At 51.6% G+C, this 25,963-nt stretch overlaps 2 protein-coding genes across 2 annotated transcripts in view; one reads left to right on the forward strand and one right to left on the reverse strand.

The window, feature by feature from the left end:
- Positions 1 to 1,779, forward strand: part of NME7 (NME/NM23 family member 7) — a 261,819-nt gene extending 260,040 nt beyond the window's left edge. The window contains exon 12 of the mRNA XM_045453013.1: positions 1,497 to 1,779. Coding sequence (XP_045308969.1) covers positions 1,497 to 1,529 — 33 coding nt within the window. The 3' untranslated portion in view covers positions 1,530 to 1,779. The remainder of the gene's footprint in view (positions 1 to 1,496) is intronic.
- ATP1B1 (ATPase Na+/K+ transporting subunit beta 1) lies at positions 1,594 to 25,577 on the reverse strand. The gene is made up of 6 exons (XM_045453015.1): positions 25,464 to 25,577; positions 20,856 to 20,984; positions 8,518 to 8,673; positions 6,596 to 6,780; positions 4,007 to 4,087; positions 1,594 to 3,035 (listed from the first exon to the last, which is right to left on the reverse strand). The coding sequence occupies exons 1-6, from the start codon at positions 25,558 to 25,560 to the stop codon at positions 2,772 to 2,774; spliced, it is 912 nt and encodes a 303-aa protein (XP_045308971.1). The 5' UTR covers positions 25,561 to 25,577; the 3' UTR covers positions 1,594 to 2,771.
- Positions 25,578 to 25,963: the final 386 nt, after the last annotated feature.

Below are 25,963 nucleotides of genomic sequence, written 5' to 3' on the forward strand. Positions count from 1 at the left end.
AGCACCGAGTAGTCAGTCAACAGGTATCTACAGAGCCAAAGAATACAAACCCGGGTCCAGAGTCTCATAGTGGGGATGGAACCCTAAGGTTCAGGGTGGGGATGGGATTGGTGCAGTCTGGAGAGGGGACGGGACGCAAGACTCTGGCAGGATCCCGAAGTGACGGGCAGAGTGTGCACACACAGGCACGCACGCACACACTGGCACGCACGCACACACGGGCACGCACGCACACACGGGCACGCACGCACACGCAAGGGCACCCACGCGCTACCACGCGCCCGGTGGCTCAGGATAGCACGTGTGCGAGCAGTGGATCGGGTCTGAGGTCGTGACGTTAGAACAGCCTCAAAAATGCAGACCCCTGTCCCCCATGTGTATACTCCTTTCCCCAGACCTCGGACCCCACCCTCCTTCCTGTTTATAAACGTCTCATTTACGACCGACGGGCTCCCTGGGAGAGGAGTTGTTCCAGCGAGATGAACCCTCTCCTGTTCTAGGAGCGACCCCTTCTACTTCTAGGAGCATGAGGGGGGGGACATTCCGCGAAACCAGCTCTACGCGGGCACGCCTTGCGGACGTTGCTGGATCGCCTCACTTGTGAATGAGGCTCCTGAAAACTCGGTGGCCGAGCTGTGGTGCCGGTTGCCACGGTGCCCTCTGCGGTTTTTGTTAAGAGGAATCCGTGCTCCTCTGGTATGAAGTTGCCATTAAACCGTTGGCTGGTCTAGAACCAGCAAGGTCTCGGGTATTATTCTTAAAGGCTAACCAAGCAGATCGGCAGGGTGGTAACCGCGACCGCGAGGCAGCAAGGGGGGCGTGTGAGCTGTCACCGCTCTTTCTGAAGCACCCCTGCTGTCACGTAAGGGGCCGGGGCCTCTGGGTCTGTCGTGACGCGGGAGCGGGACCGAAGGGCACCCCCGCTCCACGCCAGAGGCATTTCTCGGGGCCGCCCGGGCTTGGCCAGAGGCTCCCATTCTCAGAAGTACGATGCCATGATTTCAGTTTGATTTCAGTGTGCGTATTGCCCGTGCCGGGTTAAGTGATCCTGAGCCTTCGGCTCAGTTCTACTGGAGGCTGTTTTTCAGAAAGCTCACTTTTGCCTCCTTTCACGCCACGGCGAATTTTTAAGTATGGCCGAATGAGAACACAGGCCAAACCACGAACCAGAAAGCGAGGCGTGAACCTTCATTTACTGAACCTCAAACCCAACCTCCGTTTTTCAACTGCACCGCAGACTCTCTTTTTTTAAACAGACGAACCTAGGGAGACACCGGCAGGAACCAAAAATTCGCGTCTCCTCAACTAGGCGAAGTTAACACCGCCAGATACCTCTGAGCGTCCAGCTCTGAACTAAGAGCTGGAGTCTCGGCCTCCGATGAGCCTGTCGCTCTGGGGAGGGGCGTGCTCTCGCCCGCTCTGGCCTCTGGCCGGCCACGCGGGGGCAGAATTCCCGTGCGAACTAACGAACTCGTTCGCGTGTCTTTGTCTTTCAGGTTCAGTACTTCTTCAGGATCTTGGATAACTAGCAGTAGAGGAAGCAAAGAAGTCACAGGCTGGGGCAGTCAGACAAGACCGAATCAGGCACAGGAGGAACGTGTTCATTCTTTTATTGTCCATTGTTTCAACCTGACTGAATACAAGATCAACACTGTACTCCTGGCGATTATTATAGATGTTAGAACATGGATTTTGCACTGTAGACAACATTTAACACCGGTCTATGGGGTACTGCATTGCTTTTTATAAAGTCCAAAATAAAGATTTATTTTCAAACAAGTGACTTTGGTTTATTTCATACATTACACTTTTTCTTGCAGAAAAAAATAAAATTGTACAACTGCATAAATATAAAATTCTTCCACCATGAAAATGGTTAAAACATTCATAAAGACACAGCACCAGCGTGTGATGCCTCCAGAGAAAGGAAAAAAGGAAAGAGAAAATGTCCAAAGCGAATGAATGAGTCCTGTCACTTTGCCAAAGCGACAGGCGATCCAGGTCTCATACGCGGCTTCAGAACATACTGGAGGACAAGGGGAGAACGGCAAGACGGCATTCGGTACAAAGCACGACACAACCCATCACCGTTTCGTGTTTTCTGTAGCGTCACTTAAAATTTCAAGGGCAGTTCCCCCATGACAGCCCCCCCCCCCACCCCCAGCCCCAGGAAAACAGAAACAAAACACAAATAAAGAAAAAGACCCGACACCACAGGGAGAGAGACTATGTATGGAGTGTGTTAAAAATGCTCACCGATGGGCCGTTGCCTCTGAAAGAGCCAAACCCAAAAGAACAGAAAGAAAAAAAAAGTACCATGCCAGTTTTATTCCCGTTGAGTATTTACACCGTGGACGGCAAACCTCGCTCACATAAAGTAGAAAACAGATACGATAAAACATGGCTTGAAAAACGACCAGGTGCACCTATGGTACCGTACACGAAATCAAATACACGAGGCGGCAATACTTAGGGGCCAGAAACACTGCTTACTACGGGTCAGTAATGGAATCATAATTTACAGTAAAAATGGGCACGTCCCAAGGCTCAATTTTTATTCTCCTTTTGTCATTTACAGTAGAATAAATATTTTGTTGCTATTGCTACACTTTAAATTTACATTCTAACCTATTAAATGCAGAAAGCTAGTGTAAAGCAGAGAGATTAAGTGTAGGTCCCATACGTATGACAGTTTATTCAAGACTAGTAGGTGTTTGTTTTTGTATCTTTAACTGTTTTAAATGGCTAGTGGGAAGGATCTGTGCTTGCGATCAGCTCTTAACTTCAATCTTTACATCAAAGCGTCCCTGGAAACGGTCCTTCTCGCTGTACCCGATGTTCTCACCGAACGCCTTACACTCGATGCGGATCTCAGTGTCCATGGTCAGGTTGGTGAACTGCACGGCCAGCAGGGGCTGCAGGTACTTGGGCTGCAGCAGCTTGCCGTAGTAGGGGTAGTACTGCAGGGGGAAGCCGGCGTAGCCGCCCAGGCCGAAGTACTCCACGTTCCCAACTCTGTCCTTGTCTTCGTCTCGCTGCAAACCAGAGGGGCACAGGTTGTAACGGCTCGCGGCCCGGGCCGCTGGTCGGTCGCGGCCGCGACGCGGGATCCCACGGAGCGGCGCGCAAACTGCCGCCCCGGGGCCGCCCGCCGTCCCGCTGCGCCTGCTCCAGCCTCCCCGGGAGGCGGGGGAACCTCAGCCACCGAGGACACGGCCGCCTCGCGGACGCGAGGGGAGGCCGCGCGCATGGCCTGCTCCCCGGCAGCCGCCGGAGCGGTCGCAAAAGGAGCCTATTCTCGCGGCGCAAGGGAGGGAACCGCGGCAAAGGCCAACCAAGCAGGTCTCCAGAGCCCACACCCCGAGAAAGGGACCTGCCACCGAGAGTCAGAAAGCCACCGGTGGTCGCCCAGTGGATGGCGCTTCAAGGGTCTCCTCCCCGAGGGGCTCGGTAACCGCCTCTCACTCTCTTGGCGTCCATCTGCTTTCTCCGTGTGGCCATAAAATGGGGCTGTTCCCAGACACCCCCCCTTCCTCAGTCTGCCCTCTCTGTAAGCGATCCATCCGGCAGGAGCCTATTTTCAGGTCTAAAGGGAGCACGCGCTGTTACAGCTTTCGTTGTTTTTTCCAGAAAAGCCCAAAACACTTTTTTTTAATGGGAAACCGTCCGAAACGAAACAAAAAGCTGGCCTTGAACGTGCCACACGCCACGGGGGCCAGAGAGGCCCCGTGTGGGCTGGTTCACCTCTCGGTCCCGTAAACCAAGATTCCAGCTGATTCGACCCCGATAATTCGGTTTCTTGTTCTCGTGGAGAAACCCACGTACGGTCTGAGTCTTGTTACCGCTTTCTCGCAGACATTCTACCCTGCGCCGCTACGGCTTAATCGAGGCCCGTGCCAGGAAGCGACAGGCCTCACTTCCCCCGTCCAAGGTGCACCTCTAACGGACAATGGTCCCACCCGGTCTCCCCTCCCACCCCGCCTTTGGTAACCAGGTGCCCCCTTACCTTGCCGGTGCACTGGACGGGCAGGACGTAGGGATTATACTTCATCACTGGGTACGCCTCCGACGACTCATTCTTGGGAGGCTAAAAATACAAACCCACGCCGGTCAACGAGTCTGTGAATCGGTTCCCACGACTCTGAAAAACCCAAGGGGGCCTGGAGCACAAACGGGCACCCACGGGGCACGAAGAGTCAACTCCGGTAACAAAGCGTAAAACACAAGTCCGTGCCCGCGTTCCGCGAGGCCACAGCAAGGCTGCGACGCGGCCCGGCGCCACGCGGAACTCCCAGCGTAACCCAGGGTGACAAGCGTTCCTCAAGGACGCTGGAAAATAAAGGCCAACCCGGCACTAATATTCCTCATTAAGAAGGTCGTAATAATTAGACGGAAAGGTTGGTTGACATTTGTTTTGATGAAACTTGGGCTTTCCTCCTACCCCGTGAATAAATCACGCCACCCGGTTCCCTCAAGCAGGTGTTTTTTTTGGTTTTTTCGGTTTTTGTTTTTCCCTTTGACTCTCCGGGAGACGCGCTGCCATTTAAGGAGCATTTCCAACTCTTCCTGTCAAGTCCTGTATGAAAACCGGTAAAGGCAGCTGGGCCCCGCGTGAAGGGGTCTGGTGAAGGCGCGAACCCCCTGAAGGGGCCCAGAGTACACTCTGAACATGCCCGCCGCGAGGAACCGTCTAGAGCGCTCCCTCCTACAGCCCCAGCCCCAAGCCACCTCAGGAGAGGTGTGATGAGCATCGTTCCCTGAAGACAAGCCACCAGCTTGCTCGACCAGGTCAGGACGGGAGTCTCGACAGGAGACGTAGCACATACACAGCCTAACCGAAGATAAAAGGGGCAATTTTGCGAATCACTAGAGAACTACTGTTTTTGATGCTCTTTGTTGTAGAACACAAGAAACCGACCATCTAGATCTGACTCCCTCGGACCTTTCGGCCAGCAACACCACGACCGTTGAAGACACGAAGAGAAAACGCTCGTTGATAAAGAAGTTGCCAGAATATATCCCTCTGAGGGCGAGGCAACAGGCACCTCGAGGACACCCTGGGGTACCGCACCCTCTGACAAGAATTCCTAACGACAAAACGGGTTGATGAATTAGAGGGTGGCAGCGGGTGGAGACCAGAGACAAACAGGACCGGACAGAAAGAGGCGCCTTCCCCTCGGGCCACCGCACCAATCCCGTTCGTGGCAGAACAGCCGGCTGGGCTAGGCGAAGAGCTCCCTGGCGGATGCACCCCAGCCGGAAGTGTGACGGGACGCTTCTCACCATCTCTCCTCCATCACATCCTAACTCCAGTACAAAGAAGACTGAAGTTCTGTCGGGAGCGAGGTGCGCCAGCTTCCGTGGTGGCAGGGCCGTCGCGTCGGCCAGCCGGGCAACCGTCCATCCCACACACCCTCCAGAGGCGGTAAAGGAGTTTGAGGCGCCCCACTCGGTTCAGTTAGAACTTCTCATCTCGGCCTCGGTTTTTCTTTTTGTAAATACGACTCGGAAGCAGCAAGCATCGTGGCCACAAAGTAACGGCACAGAGCAGAAAGCGAACGAACCAGAGAGCCAGGGTCCGGAAATGAAGTTAGGTTTGCTCATGTCACTCAGCACCCCGCAGTCAATTCCTATCAGAATTAGAAACTCGGGGCGCCTGGGGGGGGCTCAGTCGGTTAAGCACCCGACTCCTGGTCTCGGCTCAGGTCACGATCTCACGGTTTGGGAGTCTGAGCCCCACAGCGGGCTCCAGGCTGCCAGCGTGGAGCCTGCTTGGGATTCTCTCTCTCCCCCTCGCTCTCTGTCCCTCCGCCCGCTCGCGTTCTGTCTCAAAAATAAGTAAACTTAAAACCAAATATTTTAAAAATATTAACAATTGAGAACCCTGCATGGAAGGGCAGTGCCCCCCCCACCCCGAGGGTGGATGCGGGAGAGCTGCGGGAAGCAGCCTCACCGAAGGGAAAAGCGCAGCTCTATTTCCCCTGACCTGAAGGACAGAGTGAAATAACCAGTTTTAGAAGAGCAGAGATAACACCAATACACTTTCCCTTCTTTTAAAGAGTCAACTATCGCCCCACCTAACAGCGAATGATGGCAAGGTGCCATTTTTCAGTGGCCTCAAGTCCCATTTACCCACTCGAAGCTGCAACAGTATCCAAGGCCAATACCACGGTTATCAGAGTTCAGTCTGAATGGTGTCCAGCTTCTCGTTTTGCAGTGAAATCTCATTCTCATTCAGTACCCCCCCCCCAAAAAAAAAGAAATAAAAAGGACGGAAGGAAGGAAGGGAGAGAAAGAGAAAGAGAGAGAGGAAAGAGAGAGAGGAAAGAGAGAGAGGAAAGAGAGAGAGGAAGGGAGAGAGGAAGGGAGAGAGGAAGAAAAAAAAGAAAAGGAAAGAAAGAAAAAGGAAAGAAAGAGAAAAAAAGAAAGAAAGAAAAGAAAGAAAAAGGAAAGAAAGAGAAAGAAAAGAAAGAAAAGAAAGTCAGTCAGTCGCCACTGGGGAGACTAACCCTTCTTTCTATGCTCTCCTCACGCCTATTAGATGCTCTGCCCAAATGAAAACGGCTCAAGTTCTATGACTTCAAACATTACTTGCCTTAGGTTTGAAGCCCAGAACTCGGTTGAGCTTTATGAGGACACACGGTTTGCCCTCTTTGTAGCCGTAAGTCTCATCGTTTATTCCGGAGCAATTTCCCAACCACTCGAGCTTGAACCTGCACACTTTCCGCTCTCCCCGTTCGTTGTTGAATTCTCCCCGTTCCTTGATTTCGCTGGGCACATCTGAAAACGCAAACACCGTGCTTACAACATACCAACAACTCCCTTGGCGCCCCCGAGAAAGGAAGCGGAGAGGGTCCCTCCTGGTCACCACGACCCATCCCAAGACCGGGCCGGTCTGCATTTAGTGCTCGGCCTGAATGAAGGCGCAGATTCCCAGCAAACCACCTCTGGTCTCACGGACGCGGGAAACGTCTTTTACCCAAAGCAATTGCTGGTAAATGACCCTGCGTCATGGCTTCACGGGGCTTTGATGATCGGGGCGTGATGTGTGGTCTGTGGCCATGTGTCTCTTCCTTTAAATAACAGGTGACTCAGCTAGTGAGGAGACTGAAAGGAAACCCGATCACCCGTCAGCCTCACTGACACAGGTCAACATCACTGAGCTCATGAACAGGGACATTACAATTAGAGCACAAATGAAAAGGAGCATCAGTAATTTTCAGAACTGGGAGGCTTCTGGTCACAGCTGCCCGGCCACGGCTAAGCCGCTGTCCGTGCCCCTAATTAGCAGGTTAAACGGTAAGGAAAGAATTCTTTTCTTCCTTTTCGCCACTGTTCAAGGTTTAAAGACAATTTTTTTTTTTTTTTCAATGTTTGCTTGTTCAAGCTGGGACTTCTTCCTGGCATTTGTTCAGCTGAGAAATTGTAATGTAGTATTTTTTATTCACAGCCCGTAACAAAGCCAGAGAGAGAGCGCACGAAATAGAGGATTCAGAGTTAGTATAAAAGCATCCTACGGGAAACCGATGCAAACGCCAAAATTTGTATGTATTTCTAAGGTCACAAGTTAACTCTTTTCCCTTCAAACGGTCAAGTGCCTCAACTCAGTCCGCCTCCAGTGAAGTGATTCACCCTAATGATCTTTCATACAGGCCTTGGAACATACAGGCCTTTATGAGTTACCGCAAAGTGAGACGAAAACCCCCTTTCAGTCCTAAGGAAAAAGGTAGTGAAAATGTTTCTTTTAAATTACTCTCTTCCGGATGGCTTAACGTGACCATTCGCCCCATAAGGAGCTGGTGTTGGCAGGACAGGAAGGACAGGCACCACCTCGTAACTCAGACGGACATCCCGTCTAAGCGGGTACGAAAACACAGCTGGATAATGCACACGCCAGGCAGTGTATTCCAGCCAGTGGCTTAATGAAACCAAGAGCCACCCTTCGCCATTCATCGGTCATTTCCTCATCCAAATGCTCGGCTACCGGAGACGTACTGCATCAGCCACCCCCAGCAGGGTCTAGGAAGGCCTCTACCCTGGCCAGACATCATCCTCTATCCGTATCAGTGTAGTTACGGCCAATTATGTCAAAGAGCCATCGCAAGACAAGACCCTGGGGGCCGAGGCAGAAATCTGGAAATATAAACAATCGTGCCTCTCAAAATCAATGGGTGTAAGAGAACCGTAACTGTAATTGTGGTCTGTGAGTCGGAGGGGTGCCTGGAGTGTTTTTAAAATAAGATGCTTTTCAAATGCTGATAATCGTGATACTTGAAGCTACATTGTTTCTCCATTGCATCCAAGCCTAAACCATAAAGTCTTCTCGCTTTAAAACAAAAAAAAAAAAAAAAAAAAAAAAAAGAAAGAAAGAAAAAAAAAGAAAACAGTGTCCTCTCAATATGGCCAGGGTTCAATCATTGAATTACTTCAAGAGTCGATCCTGCGATTGTTAGATAACAAATAGAAATGGGAAGTAAGAATTAACCAACCACAAACGTCCAAGATGAGTCTACTTACTGCCACAATCTTCAAAAATCATTTCATCTTTCTGGGCTGAATCTTTGTACTTCTCCAGGAACCTAACTATGTTGAGCACATATGCCTCATAGCTCTTGGGGTCGTTCGGGCGAAAGGAAATTTCAGTCTTTTGGATCTGAGGAATCTGTGTTAATCCTAGACCAGGTAGAAAAACACAGAAAACTGTTAGTAAGAAGGCAGTCAGCCAAGGTAATCCCAAAGCAGGTTCACAACGTACGAACCATCCTTCACTCATCGCATCTACTAAAAAGAACGGGTTAAATTCTTGCCTCTCTTGTAAAATCACTTCTGTGGCACTTAGATTAAGTACCTGAGTACCAGTGACCGCGTCTTGCTATCCTAGATCATTTTACTTACTCAGCAACATTGCCTGATAGGCATTATCTCCATTTTATGAATGAAAACACTTACTGCACGGAAAGCCTAAGCGCCTGGCCCAAGGTCACAAAGAGAAGGTGGAACCAGGATTTCGATGTGTGTATGCAGCACTCCAGAATCCTTATGTGGCCAACAGTCCCACATGCTCGTGGTCAACAAGACGCATACCCAGCTCGCACGTAGCACAGGAAGCTCGTTTCCCTGACTGCGAGCAAGCCTTTGAGCACAGAGGTCTTTGACTCCTTCTTGTAAGGAACAGATGACCACCCCAAACTCTACAAGACTCCAGACTACTCAACGGAGTATTTCTGTGCATCTTTTAACCCAAACTGGACGAACTTGGCATTTACGTGCAGTTGCCATCCTTGCTTTCCATTCCAAAAGCAAGCGGGTATTCTGAGCAAGTCAAGGGCCAGTGGTAAAAATTCGAAGTATAATTACCCCCCGGGATTTTCACTCTTTTAACCAACGATTTATTTAAAAACATTTTTTTAAATGTTTATTTTTGAGAGAGAGAGAGAGAGAGAGAGCGCGCACGCGCGCACGAACGGGAGGGGCAGAGAGAGGAGACACAGAATCCGAAGCAGGCTCCAGGCTCTGAGCTGTCAGCACAGAGCCCGATGTGGGGATCGAACTCACAGACCGCAAGATCATGACCTGAACCGAAGTCGGACGCTTAACTGACTGAGCCACCCAGGTGCCCCTTAACCAACCTTTTAGTCTTTAATTTTCAAAAGCCTCTGACATCACAAGACTTCCTAGATAGGTATTTGAATAATACTACACAACACTATAGACAGGGGCGATGGGTGGTGACTCAATCCACTGCCTTTTTTTTTTTTTTTTTTTTTAAAGTTTATTTTGAGAGAGAGAAGAGAGAATCTGAAGCAGGCTCTGCACTGTCAGCAAGGAGCCCGATGCAAGGGCTGAAGCCACGATCATGACCTGAGTCGGAATCAAAAGTCAGACACTCAACTGACTGAGCCACCTGGGCGCCTTCAATCCACTGCTTTCTAGCACAATTGCATCACCAGATAAAATGCAAGATGCCTGGTTAAATTTGAATTTCAGACAAACCATCAATTGACTTTTATAGAAGGATGTCCCACAGGGCAGGAGGGTGGCTCGGTCAGCTAAGGGACGGGCTCTTAATGTCAGCTCAGTTCATCGTCTCCAGTTCGTGGGATCGAGCCCCTTTTGTCAGTGAGGAGCCTGCTTGGGACTCTCCCTCTCCCTCTCTCTCAGCCCCTCCCCCACTCACATGTGTGCCCACGCATGCGCGTGAGCTCTCCCTCTCTCAAAACGAACATTAAAAAAAAAAAAGTTATGTCCCATGTAATATTTAGGACACACTTCTATAAAAATCGACTCGTGGTTTACCTGATGACCAAATTTAATTGGGTGTCCGTATTTTGTTTGCTAAACCTGACAATCCTATTCTAATCCTGGCTCCAGACCCCAGACCCACCCTCTTTGTTTTTTTTTTTAAAGTTTATTTATCTTTGGGACAGAGAGAGACAGAGCATGAACGGGGGAGGCACAGAGAGAGAGGGAGACACAGAATCGGAAACAGGCTCCAGGCTCTGAGCCATCAGCCCAGAGCCCGACGCGGGGCTCGAACTCACGGACCGCGAGATCGTGACCTGGCTGAAGTCGGGCGCTTAACCGACTGCGCCACCCAGGCGCCCCGACCCACCCTCTTTGTGTTGGGCACAACACCCCCAACGTGCCACCTCACGTCACCCCGGGGGCTGGTCAAACCTGCAGCCCCACAGGCTCCATGCCAGACCTGCCAAGTCACAACCTCTGTGCTAACGAGCCTGAAGGATCCTTAAGCCTCTTGGTTTGAGAACCGTGGCTCTGGGGAGTTAGAACCAGAGAGTGGTGATCGTGACAGAGGCACAACGAAGATGAGAGAACAGGAACTATTTAGCAGCACCATCTTCAAGGCAGGAGGACAGGCAGGGGCTGGGCTCGACAGCTGCTGTTTTTTCTAATGACTAAGGGTGGCTCCGAGCTTCAGAAATGCTTAAATAACGGGAGAGGCGCAGCTCAGGGGGCAAGTTCTTCCATGCCTGCACTTCCCTAGAAGAATGGAAAAACTACGGATGAAGATAGGAAACGTGTGGGGCTGCCCGAGACCAATGACTTGATAAGTGACACGAGCAATCAGCTCAGAGAGGACAACGCGGGACCTGAAGAATCCAGGGGGGTGGAGAGCTGACAACAGCGATGGAGAAGAGTCCAAGGAAAAGTATCGGGATTTGCTCACCCAACAGTCATCAGTTAAAAGTAAATAGCGAATGCTACAATTAAAAATATATTTTTTTTTTAGGTTCTTGCAAACCCCAGAAAAATGTTTGCATGACTAGCGCGATTTAAATCCACCTTTTCCTACATTAAGCTGTGACCATCTGTAGCACAAAGAGACAATATGATAAAAAGTGGCAGAAAGGGCCCCCCGGTGGCTCAGCCGGTTGAGCGTCCGACTTCGGCTCAGGTCACGATCTCACGGCTCGTGAGTTCGAGCCCCCTCGTCGGGCTCTGTGCTGACAGCTCGGAGCCTGGAGCCTGCTTCGGATTGTGGGTCTCCCCCTCTCTCTGCCCCTCCCCCTGCTCATGCTCTGTCTCAAAAATAAACAAACATTAAAAAAAATGGTTTTTAAATGGCACATACCTGCAAAAATTAAAATAAAATAAAACAAGATAAAATAAAATAAAATGTGAGTGGAAGCTTCCGCTGGGATCTCATGCCTGAGAGAATATGGTCAGTAGGACGGACGCCCCACTAAAATGCGCAAGGCCGGGGGGGGGGGGCGGGGGGAGCATTCCTGGTTGGACTTAGAAACCGGACCTTTCGATGGAGGGGACTAGCCTGGACTCGTAGAAGTGCAGGGTTAGGCCCAAGGCCAGAGGTTCACCAGAACCCCGGAGGACGGGCTGTTTTCCTGGAATAATCCCGCAGTCTGCAGAGAATGCGGCCTGATGGGCACCGACCCCTTAAGGCCCCAGGAGAGCCCGGCAGCCAGAAGACAGAGGCACACGCCTTCCCCTCTGTCCCGCGTCCCCCTCTGTCCTGCTGACATCCACGTCAGGGGCAGCGTGTGACGGGGGCGGGAGTGCGAGCAGAAACCAACATCTGCACGTGCAGGGTAAACGGCGTTTCCAGGCTTGGGGAGAAGGCAGGAGACGGGGCAGAGAGAAGGGCGAAGAGGAGATCAGTTATCAGAAAGAAGGCAGGCTCTCCCCTAACCTTCGGGAAGGTGGTGGTGGGGAAGGGGCCGCCGGCTGAGCGATAAGGGACAACGGTGCCGGCCGCGGTCCCTCGGCAGAGCGGCTGACGAGGCAAAACTCAAAATGCTGACAGGTGGTCAGCGAGCCCGGCAGAGATCTGGAGAGTCTCACTCAGGGGCTTTAAAGGAGGAAGGTGAACCTCGAAGGGCACGTTGACAGTACACGGCAAGACTTAATCACGAGGGGCGTCCAGCGCCGGCTGTCCCGCCCCCTTCTGCGGTCCCCTTCCCGGGGCCAGTCACAGGGCAAGGTGCCATCTCCAGGACTGGGTGACGTGCTCCTCGGATCTCCCAGAGGCAGAAGGACCGCGGGGACAGACGGCGGCTTTACGCAGAGTGCTTCTCACGCCCTCGTGCTGCCAAGTCCAAGGTCTCCGCTATTCGAAGAGGCCGGGTGATGCGCGTGAGACCCCAAAGCATCAGCCGTCCTGACTCAGTGCTCCGGGATCTTACGAGCAAACGGGCACAGCTAGTAAGTGCATCTTTCAGGAGCCTGGGACCGATGGCCAAGGCGAAGTTCACGCTCAGCCAGAGACAAACACCAGTGATTCCCATCAGCAAGCACCTCTGTGGTTAAGTGTCGAATTTGCGGAAACAGTGGACATTATGACTGCACACCCAGGGGCATCGCGGGCCCAGCAAAGCTGTACGCACCTGGCCTCATGTGTCTCTAGACAGGGCCAAGGAGAAATCGTGAATATCACGTAACGGAATCCTACCAACTTCCACCCAAGAGCTCGAACCCTTCGGTAAGTGTGGCTCACATCTAAGCCCCACGGAGCCTGTGCGTTACCGTGTGAGAGACACAGCTCGAAAACGCGTGAAAAATCGGCGACTGTGAGGCTGAGAAACCAAGAGGTAAAATAGTTAAGCACAGGGTCTTACAATCCTGTGACGTGCCCAGCTGGATCAGACCTTGAGCCAAAGTCACTGCCCTGTCCTTTCCACGTGAAGGGATACCACAGCCTTGGGGGAGAGGGAGGCCAGCAGTGACAGACCGACCCCAGGCAGCTCAGCCATGCCTTCCTGTCTTTTGTAGGCTAAAGTCTCCCTTTGGAGTTTCCGAAGGATCTTGAAGGTGTGACTGCCATAAGCTTTAGTGACCATCCTTTTAAGATACCCAACTTCTGATCTAAAGGTCGCTTCCAGAAAAGCATCATCCATGATTTGGATCAGGCAATCAGTTCCTCTCTCTAACCCCTCGTCTATGGAGCACATACAGTCAAGTGGGGGCACGATCAAGTGTCTGCTCTCAACCCCCCACCCCACCTCCGAGGCTGGTCTCACTCCATCCCCCACCAGCTCTGCCTCCCCTTTTCTTCATCCAGAGCTTTCTGGCCTGAGAAGTTATTTTCCTGGAATCTCTCGGACATCAATCCCCTCGCCTATTCTGTTCTGGGTGATCTCAATTAGGAGAGGTCTCTGATGGGATCTTCTCCAAACCATTAGGAAAATTCCGCTATTCAAAAGTAATTTCTCTAGAGCAATTAGATCCATACAAGAGACAAATGAAAAGACCCTTGACCTGGTATCGAAACCCTTTAAATCATTCACTTTACATTATCAGACTCATGGGAAAAAAAGAAACGCGATCGAATTTGGCAACTCCGTTATTTGGAGTCCAAAGATTTCGCGGACACCCTCCAAGGGCCACATGAATCCCACCTTGCCCAACGGTATTCTCATTAGTTGTGTTCACACTAGACTGGATACTTTACTCCACGCTGGCCACTCCTTCAGGTTGTTAGAACTTTAGACAAGGATGAGCTTTGTTTCCAGTGGTAACTCCCAGAGGCCAAAGATAGCAGAACACCCAATCACTGGCTTGTGGTCTCAAATGATATTCCAGGAAACAGATACAACCTTTTGCCCCGCCAGTGTTCTGAACTTGAATTGACATTCACCGTGCTGAGTTTTATATAGCTTTGCCCTGATGGGGCCGTTTGCCTTAAATTACGTTTTGCTTATTATGTGACAAAGCCACCTAGAAGGACTGAAAGAATAACTTGCCTACGTGAAATTTTCGTATTTGGTTTTTAATGAGCACATTAGCTTTACATAAGGGTTGGGAGTTAAAACAACAACTACTCTTTGGCTTTGCAGTTGCTTTCCAGAGCTACACTTGCCTTTCGTTGGTTCCCCGTCTCTTGAGCAACAAATCGGGAGAACATTCAGTTTTTGGCTTTAGTAGGTGTTCATAGCAGGAGGTGGGGGGGGGGGGGGGGGGACTAGCAAGTAAAAGAAACGAGAAGAGAAAGGCTTTCCAGTAAGAATTATTTTTGTTTCCAAGTAGGTTTATAATGTAGCAAGTTTATGAATTCCTCAATCTAACTTGTGAGTTTGAAGCATTTAAACTAGAATATGGCCATTGTAGCCTTGTGAACCGTTATTCCAGTGAATCCGGAAGCACAGCTGCCTGGACCAGTCATTTAATACACCCCACAGTCACCAGACCGAGAACTCTAAATAGGCATCATTTTCCACAGAAACCTCCAGGAGGGCACCCATGGTGACTAATGAGGGCACACAAGGCAAAGAAACACAAATGTAGCCGTGCACACGGTTCGTGCATACCATTTATCTCCTGCACATTCCAAGCTGATGAGTAATTGGGAATTTTAAAAAACTGGGGGTATGATGTTGTACAGAATCTGGACGTGTATCCATATGCACACATGCACACACACCATGTTCCCCCTTCAACATTTAATTTTTTTTTTTTTTAATGTCTGCAAGGTAAGTATCGATTTACCTAACAAAATTCAAGGAGGGCACAGGAAAAAAGGTGCCTCTGTGCTTTCTGGAAACTAGCAGCCTTGGCCTCGCCTTCTACGTAGGCTCAGCTTTTGACTACGACCTGGGGTCAGCCACAGTCACATCAACACCCTCCCAGAGGCCAGAGAATTTGCTCCCTTTGAAAAGTCTTTTAAAGAAGAATTGTTCGATTTTCTCTAGAGCCTGCCTGGATGTTCAACAACGCCTGGCGTGAGGAAATCTCTCCTCCCGTCTAAGCTAAACGCTACACGCTTTGGTGGAAGGCCCTCCTGCACTTCCGGAATCACCCTTTATCATCAGACTCTTACCTACGGTCCTATGTTCACTTTCAGGTGAACAGAGAGAGCATTATTTAGTTCAGGGGACCTTGGAAGCACAACTAATTTCATAGGGACCTGTCTTTGATATTTTATAGCTCATAATTGTGCTTCTTCCTAATAAAAGATACCAACTTTTATAATGGGAAAGTGTAGACAGACAAAATGTAAACAAATAGCCAAACCCTACTATTTAACATTAAGCTTTTCTGCTGAAGACCGAGCTGAAGAACAAGCACATGTAGCAGATTTGACTCGTCTAGATATGAGACGTAACGTTCGCCAAGTGGCCAATGACCTGAAGCAAGATAGCCTACATATCTGATGACGTCCATTCATGCACGCCCGTGGGAAAGGACACACTCTTCTGATCGGAAGCCCGCAGATGACAGGCATCCCTACGCTCTCCTTCGTCTCCCCAACTTCTCTCGCGGCCTGTGTCGGATGGGCCCTGGGGTCGCGAGATGACTAGAATAAACGCCCTGAGCAGCCCAGCCCATCCGATGCCACCGCAGGCACCGTGAGGCTGGTGCTCCTTCCACAACAGAGTGCGCCCGGCACAAAAGCTCTAAATGAAATTGCACGGATTCAGCATTTTTTCCCCCCGTTATCCCTCCATGGAATTTGTTGCCTGGTCCCGTTTGTCAGAGGTCTCCGCTCTGCTCACTTGTCTAAAATGAGCACCCAGAGTGAGGCTCATTTTTCTGTGGCTCCAAGAACATTTTTAAGTTAATCGTCAGGCGTCCTGTGTACCCAAGAGCTCACTTATTAGTTGTATCTTGGTCTTTATTTTTTTTTTTTTTTTTTTTTTTTTTTAAAGTTTTTTTTTTCAACGTTTATTTATTTTTGGGACAGAGAGAGACAGAGCATGAACGGGGGAGGGGCAGAGAGAGAGGGAGACACAGAATCGGAAACAGGCTCCAGGCTCTGAGCCATCAGCCCAGAGCCTGACGCGGGGCTCGAACTCACGGACCGCGAGATCGTGACCTGGCTGAAGTCGGACGCTCAACCGACTGCGCCACCCAGGCGCCCCTGTATCTTGGTCTTTAGAAATGAAGAAAGGCACAGGCAGGCGGGCTGCTGAGGCCAAACAGTGAGGCGGGGACACTCTGAAGAATGAGAGTCTGGAGTTTGCCGCCCAACCCAAACTGTGCCCAAACTAGGGGTCTGGACAGTAGCTTCTGGAAATCTCAACTGCCACCAATGCCAGCTCATCAAGAGCCCCAAACTCTGGGGGCAAGTTGGCAGGATCCCTCTGAGGGAGGGAGGGAGGAGAGAAGGAGGGAGAACGTGAGAGGTGGCCAGGCTGGGGGAGCCCCGTACATTTATCGTGTCGGCTCCCAGATTACAACTCAAGAGGATCTGATGGAAACAGCAACAGACAGACACACACACAGACTTTAAAGCCACTCTATTGGCACTTTGAAACAGCAATTCACCCAAAGTATAAGGACCACGTGTTTCCAATTCTCCCCCTTGAAATTCGGAGTTTGAGAAAAATAAGCAGACTGATGTCATGATTCCTCAAGAATTCTGCTTCATTACGCTGCGATCTGCACTACAGCGCCCTGTTCCCTCTCACGGTCCAAACGAAATCACAACTGCAGGGGTGCCAGTGTGGCCTGGGCTGCACCCCTCCACCCCCCCCCCCCCCCCGCTCTCTCCCACCCATTCTGGGTACCGTGGCACCTGTTAATAGTTCTTTTGGCATCCCCTATCTCCACTTCAAAACAAAAAGAAAAGCCGTCCCCACGAGCTGGAGAGGAAGAACAGGAACACACACCTGCTTACCAGGAAGCAGGGCGGCTGGGAATCTCCCCAGACCGTGACCTGCACTTCATTCCCCTGTGACTCCGGGAGCGGAGCTGGGGGAGGGGCGGGTGGGAGGAGGAGGGGACTCTTCCAGGATAGCGCCCAGCAGGCAGCAAGGGGCAGGCAGCAAGGGGCGTGGGAGTCACGTGGGGGACCACATGGGGGACCGGGGTTGGGAGCGTGGGCAGGTGCGGGCCCCGTCCTCTCCAGGTCTGGCAGGGAACACAGCGAGGGGATGCCACCAGCCACCGGTGGGGACTTCCCGAGAGGGTCTCCCAGGGAGAAAAGCATGGCAGGGCCGACCCAGCCAGCGTGGGTATTTTGAAGGGAGCGGCTGGAGTACAGAACAAATACAAGGTCACTTCGATTTACTTAAAAAAACCTTTCAGCAGGTTTCCTAATCCAATTTCTCCTGAACGCTTTTCGTGGAGAGCCAAGATGCTGTTCACTTCGTGAAACCAGTGTGGACAAAGCATCCCTGAGGGGTCACCCAGAGCTCAATCTAGAAATACTGAATTCAGTACCTGAAAGGAAACCGCTGCCTCCAGTGCGAGAACAGAAGTGGCTGCTAATAACTACCCTTTGTTTCATGCCATGAGGCTGGCCACTAGAAGGTCCCATTCACTTTACATACACTTATTAAATCCTCACAGAGTAGGAGTCCCATTTTACAGATGAGACAACTGAGGCTCAGTGAGATGAAGTAGGGCACGGAATGGTGGGGACTGTGTCCACCTTCAAAGTTCCTGCTTTTCCTTCTCAGGTCAGCTTGACAGTGGAAACCTGTACCGTGGCTTATGAACTTGAGGCTGCTCTCGTATTTAGGTCAAGCGATGTCAAATGGCCAATAATCAACCATTTCTGACTCACAGAACAATTCGGTGTATTTCAGCCTTGTATGGCAGCTAAAGCTCTCCCTGTGTGTCCTCCAGGCTGTGGGGGCGACCCGTTCCATTATCCCAGAGCAACACGACGACTCTGTAAGGAGGGTCCCAGGCACGAAGGGGCACCATCGCTCAGGCCCAGAAACAGCACGCTATCCTTTTTTCTCCTTAAATTTCACCTCCATTCTGTACCTTGGTCCCCCCTCTGAGACTTTCACATTCGGCCTATCAGCTTAGCCAACATTACAGTCAAACCCAAATGTCCTGCACGATCACCACCCTTTCATCACCCTTTCATCAGTCCAGGATCGCACGTGTTACTTAGACGAGATCTAGTTACAAGGTAGCGAGGCGTGCTCACGCTCAGAGTGAGTCAGGCCGGCTCTGTGCTCCTGCCTCCGACACAGCTAATAATAGCATCGATAAGTCCGTAAATCTTTAAGTGATGTACCGAGTCTTTCCCACTCACTAGCTTCGTTTGACTTAAGCATGCGGGGTTCGTGAAATCTACAACTTTCACGATAACGGAAGCTTGGAGCTACCAACACTGAAGCCAAAAGATCGCCGGGGCATTCTTCCGCAGCGTGTTCGGTCTGCAGACCGAAGGAACAGCCTGTCAAGAACAAATTCTTGAGCTCTGCTCCGACAGATGCCAGGGGGAGGGGAGGGTCCCGTTGGGGTCCCCTCGGAGCACGCACGACGGTCCAGGGATGCACTTCTCGCCACCAAGGGCTCTGCCCACCTGGCCTCCCTCCTCCAAGGCCACTATCATTTTCGAAAGAGCGTCATGTCCCTCGGGAAGGTGAGGGTAAAAGGGGCTGGGCCTAGACGCTCCTGGCAAGGTGGCGGATGAGGAAAAAAAGAAATTACGAAGATAAAGAGCCCAGGCAGCAGGTCAGGGAAGAAGGGGATCCGAGGAAGCACTTTTCCTATGACTCGGGCCAAAGAACGGGAACGCATATTTCCACAATGAGACACTAGCAGTGCTCTGGAGAAGCGACGGCCTGTCAGGTCAGCCCGACTGCTGAGGACACTAAATATAGGGACGAAGAACGTGCCTTTTAGGAAGGGGCTGAAGGAGGGGGGGGGAGGTGGGGGAAAGAGGGCAAGGACCGAGCACCTCACCAGATTTGCGAGGCAAGGTCATTGGCAGGTCCCCGCTTAAAAGGTCTGGCACTTTTAGCCTTTTCTTTTTGAAAGTGAAATCACCCTTTCTGCACAGAACGTGAAGAAAAGGTTTACTTTTATTAGGAGGCTGACTCCCCACGGTTTATACAGACAAGGAGCGCTTTTTTTAAGGCTAGGAAATTAAATGCTTGGCTTTGGAGTCAACCTGCAGCTTTCAGTTGGAGAACAATTATAAAGTAGCATCGTAATCCAAGAACCGCTTTCCAAGGGCTTACAGAAATAAAAGAAAAATAAGGGTCTGCACAAATTTATATGACGCTTGCTAATGCTACCATAAAAATCCCACCAGGAGGGGACATGCCATGCCTTCCTGTCCCAAAAGCCGGCATACAACCTGTAAAGATCCTACATTTCTCTGCACACACCAGAGCTTCTGCTTCAGCCTTCCCACTCACCTACCGATTTTGGGAAACAGTTGCTGGAAATTGTGGATTTTCAACCAGGTTCAAGTTGTTTTATATTACTTACATGATTGGTTTTTTTTCCTCCCGCTTCCAAAATCCCCTAGATCTAGATTTATCTGGCCATGTCTACGGTTTTCTAATAGCGGACGACTATTTGACTTGGTGCTGGCCACCTCCGTGTTCTGGAGATCTTCCTTGGAGTCCTTCACACCCCAAGAAGGAGATGGGCACAAGAAGTTTGCAACAAACTTCCCACACTGGACCAAGGCTGCTCAGGGCCATGAAGACGGCCTCCAGACTGTCACCTAATGCAGCTGTTACTAAACACTTGCCAGGGAAAATGGAGAGGGGACACGTCATCGCCACCCCCCCCACCCCACGCCACCCCCCCCGGTGGCAGCCTCAAGGTCATTTATAACACAAGAACCCGGAAACTGCGCAACATTTCCTGTCTCTGGGTCCTCCCGACAATGAATTTGAGAAGAGCCAGTGAGCACGGTCGGGTTTGTGGTCGCCCTCCTGTCTGGTCTTCCTGCCAGCGTCAGGCATATGGGCAGTGGGCCTCCCCAGGGCGCGGTGACGGCTGTGCACAGCTCCCAGGTCACAGCTAAAGGAGACAGTGAAACTGCAAAGTGGGTCTAGACAGCCAAGCAGTAAGACTCCTACTGAACAAGCAGGTACAAACACGGAGAAGTGAGAGGAGAGTGTGTTGTGGTTCAAGGTCAAGCTAAGTCAACAGCAGGTGGGAGAATGGACTCCTGAAGCCGTGGCTCCTGTCCCTCTGCGTAACTGGCCACTTCCGAGCTTCTCATCATCCCTAAAACTAACTTCGTCTTGCTAAACAGGAGCTGAAGTGATTTTTTTTTTAAAGGATTTATCGGAGTCGCAGTCCCCTCAAGAAAGTGAAAAATGCGCCTGAGCCTGAAGGGCCCTGTAGTGATCCCACTAACTGACCTGCTGGGCAGTGGGGGAGGTCGCGGCCTCATCGGGAGTCCCGCAGCTGGGGAGGGTGCAGGCTTGGGGGCGGGCGGGGGGGGGGGGGAGGCTCTTCACCCCTCACCGCAGAGCTGGAAAGACGCGGGGGAGCCCCGGAGCTGTGTCTGCAATGCGGGCAGGAGGCCTGGCCACAACACTGAGCAGTCCCGCGTTTTCCTATCAAACCAGGCTCGGTCTACCAGCGCGTTAACAATTTTCAGAAAAATGTTTTCTTGCGTGAAAATGTGACACCCGTCTTTCCCGTGGAAGAGCTGAACGTATTCGCGTTACCTGGGGGGGCCACCCGGTCCTGGTATGTGGGCTGGAATTCGCTGATGGTAAGCAGCATCACTTGGATGGTTCCGATGAAGATGCCAGCCAGGCAGCCATAAAATATCACATAGAACAGAAGGATCTTAACTGCAAGGAGGACAGACAGAAACAGAAGGCTGTGAGACAGTCACACCCGCAGAATGAAAGGCCAACCTCGGAGATGAAGGGACTTCCTTCCTGCCTTCCCCTCCAGCCTGTCTTTGGAGTTTCCTTTTCTGACACTGATCCAGTGAGTGGACCATACTACCCCCCCCCCCACCCCACCCCACCATGGTAGGGTAAAAACAGAGACAGGCAGCCCTCCGTTACAGTGTGTGTGTGTGTGTTGGGGGTAGGTAAGGGTAAGAGGAATGTTCTGCTAGAACTGAGATTATTTACAGGAAATAATTTTTCTGCCTCAATAAAAAACTGTTCATGAAGATCACAAATAAAATCTAGGGCCATGTCTGTGTGCTTATGCAATGCATCTCAAATATGACACTATACTCCCTTAGAGACGTAGGTTTTCTTTCCTTGCTTATCCCTTGACATTTTGAAACTACAATCCAGGCTCTGCGGCTTCTCCAAACATTCGAACGCCTGCAAGTTTTTCTGCTGGGATGGGGCATCGAATGCCGAGAAACCGCATGAAGCTCTTCTGCGCTTTTCTGTCTCCCCACCTCTTGATGTGCATGATGGACTAAACACACTGTGTTTTCCTTCAGGGGCGCCAAACAAGGAGGAGGGGAAAAAAAAAGGAAAAACCCTGTAGTAAAAACGGCAAGCGTATTTTTATTCCATATTCTGCCTGGACCCGGAATACTGACTGGCTCGACGAGCTGCATTTTCTTTTTCCCACAGCTAGCAGGACAGCAGGACACGGGCTGAGCTGGCTGCAAAAGCAAAAACACAAGAAGCAAAACAGCACGAAGCCCACAGACGGGAACGAGGCTATCAGTTACTGGTTTACGAGGATTATCTCCCCGATTAGCCACCTAGTAACAGGCTGTACTAGGCATCGCCCGGCAGCCCTGAGCCGGCCAACGACTCGCCTTGAACGCAGGAATGGGAGCAGGCGAACCGGAAGGTTACCGAGTCCGAAACAGGACTGCGCGAAGGAGCCTCGGGTTACTTCTCAAAACCTCCAGATCTCAGGCGTTGAATGCTGGGGTCCTCGGGCAAAAGTCCAGAACAAAACAGAACAAAAGCCTCGTAGAAAAGAAGAGGCGGAGGGACGGAGGGAAAGAGTGGGCACACTGTCACAGGAGGTAGCCACGCTGCCCTTGACCTGCATTTCAAAGCCCAGCCTTCCAACCAGCAAGTACATGGTTCCGGAAAATCATGCTGGAGAGTTAGTAAAACAATCCAAGCCAAACGCACCTAAGACCAAAGTGTTTAATCGTTACCCTTTTTCTCCTCTATCAGGAAAAAAAAAGAAAAGAAGGAAAAAAGGGAAAAAGGCCAGGCCACAAGCAAAAGGTAAGAAAAGCAGAAAGACTATATGATCCGGAGCCACAGCTGCCCGGCTCAATCACTGCCTCCCGGCAGGACAAGGGTTAAGTGCTGCATTCTGTATCCAAGCAGCAGTAGGCAAATGGTAAGGCTGTGACGTCAAGAGATCTGGAAAATTTTCCAGCGAACGCGCTCCTAAGAGGTGCGAGAGCTGGTATAACACGGTCAGCAAGGAGCTGTTGCAGCCGCTTTTTCTGTGGCCCCCCACCTCGTCTCGGTGCTCTTAGCTTAACTCCACTTAGCTCTCCCAACAACTGGAGCCATTTTTAATGCTCATGCCTCGGACTCCACACACCTAACTCTAATGACTTACTTAAGAAGGTACCTAATTGTGGCTGCAACTGAAAATACAAACAGAGTCCCGGGGAAAATTAGTCCTTTTGCAGGCACACTGATGAAGCTGACGAAGATCCAGCCTTTCCCTTCTTTTCCACAGCATACCCTGAGAGAAGCGAGGGATTTTTCTCTTTTGCTCCAAGATGTCACTTAGCAAAATCTCCCCAGTTACGGCTGTGAACCAAGGTCACCTGGTTAGAGGAACGTGAACGTCTGGGGGGCCCCATGCGGGGGGCTCACCAGCACGCAGGTGACCAGGGGCTGCTCAAAAAGAAAAGCTAGACAGATTGTACCAACTGGCCAGGGTGACATAGAAGGTAAGTTTTACAGGCATTTTCCCCTCTTAAGCAATGTGTCTTCTTTAAAAAAAAAAAAAAATGCAAGTAACGTAGAGATTTCCCAGTTAGAAAAAGAATGAGTACCCTTCAAAGGGTCACGGGCAAAAGGAGACTGGCATCTGGGCCCAGCAGTAAACATAATAAAAACCTACCAATGCCTGCATTAACTTAATGAAAAGGTGGAAACCGCAGGTGATTTGCATGCTGCCATTTCTCCAGCAGGTAACAGGCAAGGCTCCTGCGTCCATCTTGGTGAAAATCTACCTATAAGCAAAGCCGAGCCAAGGGCGACCTGCCCTCGTCCCAAGGGCATCCATGTTGGGCCCAGTGCTGGAAAGGTAGCATTTTGTCCACAGGGGACAGCGACTGCCGCCACTGTCTCTGCTACGAGAGGGTCTGTCGTTTCTTACGTTGCCAAAGAAGAGACAAATGAGTGCAAAACCCAAACTGAATTTTTAGCCCGGCACCTGTACCTTGGAAAACAGAAGCTAAGATGAGACGGGCAGAGACAGGAATCCCGGCGCCTGCATTCATAAATCAGTGTCTTGGCACCTTGCTGGACGTGGGGGATCGAGACGCCAAAATTAATACACACACGCGTGTGCACCCATTTTCTCTCACACATGGGAGGTGCTGCCCCATTAAATGTCAGCTTAAAGAACAAGTCTGCCCATCCTGCCTTACCTTCTAAAGCAAATATTATCCTGGAACTGGAATGAGGAAAGAAATCTATTTTACAAGAGGGGCAAACAAATTTCACAATATGCCCGGAGTCCCAGACAGCCCATGACCCACGACAAGGCTGGGGTCCACCTGCCAGGGCTGGAGCCTCCACTGCGTCGGGGAGAAGGGGGCCCCATTCCGCAGTGCACCCCCAAGGCCTCGCTCAAGTGAGGAACGGCTAGATCGCCCTGGCAGGGAGCTGGTCACCCCCCACACACACCCCAAGTTCTTCAGGTTTTCCCTTCCATGTTGAGAAAACAGTGAGCTATCTTTATGCCAGAGAAACCATGGCAATAATCCCACTGAAGAACACAGCCTCCTCCAAGATAAAATAAAATAAAAAACACAAGCTAAAGGCCCTCACTTTAAAGACCTACGTCTACCATGACTCAGAATACCTATGCCGCTTCCTTGTAATACCTTGGAATGCGGTTTCACCTTGACTAACCTTGAAGTGTGATGCATTATTAACCCTTTGCTTTTCAGCCAAGAGAGACCCACCACAGGCTGCGTTTTTTTTTTTTCTTCTTTGCAAAAATCATACATCTCTTCTTCCAATTCAAAATGTCAGCCAAGCACGGTTTCCCTGACTCATTCTCCTGTGATGGCCACAGATCCTCCCAATCAGGAACACCGCATCAGCCCCTAGCCAGCGCACCCTCAGTGGCTGCAGCTGTGGTGGTGGTGGTGGTGGTGGTGATGATGATCCTCCAGAAGGAGGGGGCAGTGATGCGGGGGGGGGGGGGGGGAGTTCCCTTCTTCTCTCCCTTCTGCAGTCACGACTCTTCTGCATTTGCCTACAACTCTGCCCTTCAAAATGACCTTTAAAAAAAAATGTCACCCTTCCGGTGGAGGGAGGCGGAAAACAAGGTATCTAATTTTCAACGAGGGGCAAAAAAAAAAAAAAAAAAAAAAAGTCCATCCAGTCAAGCAACAGGCTGCCCCAAATCTTGTAAGGTGGGCTGAATTTGCCTCTCTCTATGCCGTTTATTTCTTACACTAACCTTTCACGGTGATCAACCCAACCTACTGATTCCGCATCTGTGTGTGCAGACATTGAAAACATCCAGACTTGTTTCGGGGCTTCCTGGGCCACTTCTGGGCTGTAATGACTCCAGGGGAGGTCACTGGGGTAAAGTCTGGGCACAGCCAAGAAATACTGCAATGTGGATGGGTTCTGCGCCCCCCCCCACCCCCGCCGCGCCTTTTGAGGTACATATTTAGACTAGAAAACTGCTATAACACACAAGCTCGCCTGCATCCGATCCGGTTACCATCGTGAGGTTCTCTCGCCGCCTCAAATCTCAATTTTTAGGACTTGGGACATTGACTACGGGGACAGCCAAACCTAGTCTCCCAGGGCCTGGCCTTTCCCAGGAGGGAAGGGCTCGCGCGAAGCTCGGACAGATTGCAAATTACTAAGAAAAGGCCGTGGCAATCCGTAGAACCTTCTGCCCCGCGCGCTCCCGCCCCCACCCCCGCGCCCATCCTGGGGGGCCCCGCATTCCGCACCGGATGACAAGCCCAGGCCCGCGCGCCCGGAGCGGCGCCCGCCGCCGACCCCGCTCCACCCTGGGCGGCACGAGACCTGAGAAAGGTCCGCAGAGCCTGCGCAGGGATGCGCCGCCCGGGCCAGGGAAGGCACCGTGGCGGGGAGAGCCGCGGACGCCGTACTTACACCAGCTGCCGCCGGTCCTGCCCAAAAACTCCTTCTTCTCCGAGTTCCAGATGAATTTCTTCCAGCTGCCCTCCTCCTTGGCTTTTCCGCGGGCCATGGTGGCGGGTCAGCGGCTGCCGCGGGGGCTGAGGGTGGGTGAGTGCGGCGCGCGCCCCGGCGTCCTCCCCGGCTGCTGGTCGGCGGCCCCGGCCCGGCTCTCCGCAAGCTGCACCCGCCGCTGCCGCTGCGGCTCTCCGAGTGCCAGACGCGCGCCGGAGGGGCAGAGGCAGGAGCGGGAGGAGGGGGAGGCGGCGGCGGGGGCGGAGGGAGGGGCCGCGCAGGCTGGGCGGCTCCGAGCCCCGCACCTATTGGTGGGCGCACGGCCGCTCGCGGGCTCTCTTTGGTCCGCCACGCGCTCCTCTTGCCCTTGGGGGTTCGGGGGCTCGGCGAAGCCGCAGCTGCCGCTCCCGCTGCCACTGGGGCCGCGCGCGTGCTCGGCCCCCGCCTCCGGTGACCTCTGC

Source organism: Leopardus geoffroyi, chromosome C3 (genome assembly GCF_018350155.1).
Source record: "Leopardus geoffroyi isolate Oge1 chromosome C3, O.geoffroyi_Oge1_pat1.0, whole genome shotgun sequence".
Taxonomy (NCBI): domain Eukaryota; kingdom Metazoa; phylum Chordata; class Mammalia; order Carnivora; family Felidae; genus Leopardus; species Leopardus geoffroyi.

What these genes read in the sequence shown, in the direction of transcription:
- ATP1B1 (XM_045453015.1), bottom strand. Translation starts at nt 25,560, where the DNA reads ATGGCCCGCGGAAAAGCCAAGGAGGAGGGCAGCTGGAAGAAATTCATC. An exon ending in CAGGACCGGCGGCAGCTGGT is followed by an intron (nt 20,985 to 25,463) that starts GTAAGTACGGCG and finishes TCCTCCTTGCAG; the next exon opens with TTAAGATCCTTCTGTTCTAT. An exon ending in CCGTCCAGTGCACCGGCAAG is followed by an intron (nt 3,036 to 4,006) that starts GTAAGGGGGCAC and finishes TCTGGTTTGCAG; the next exon opens with CGAGACGAAGACAAGGACAG.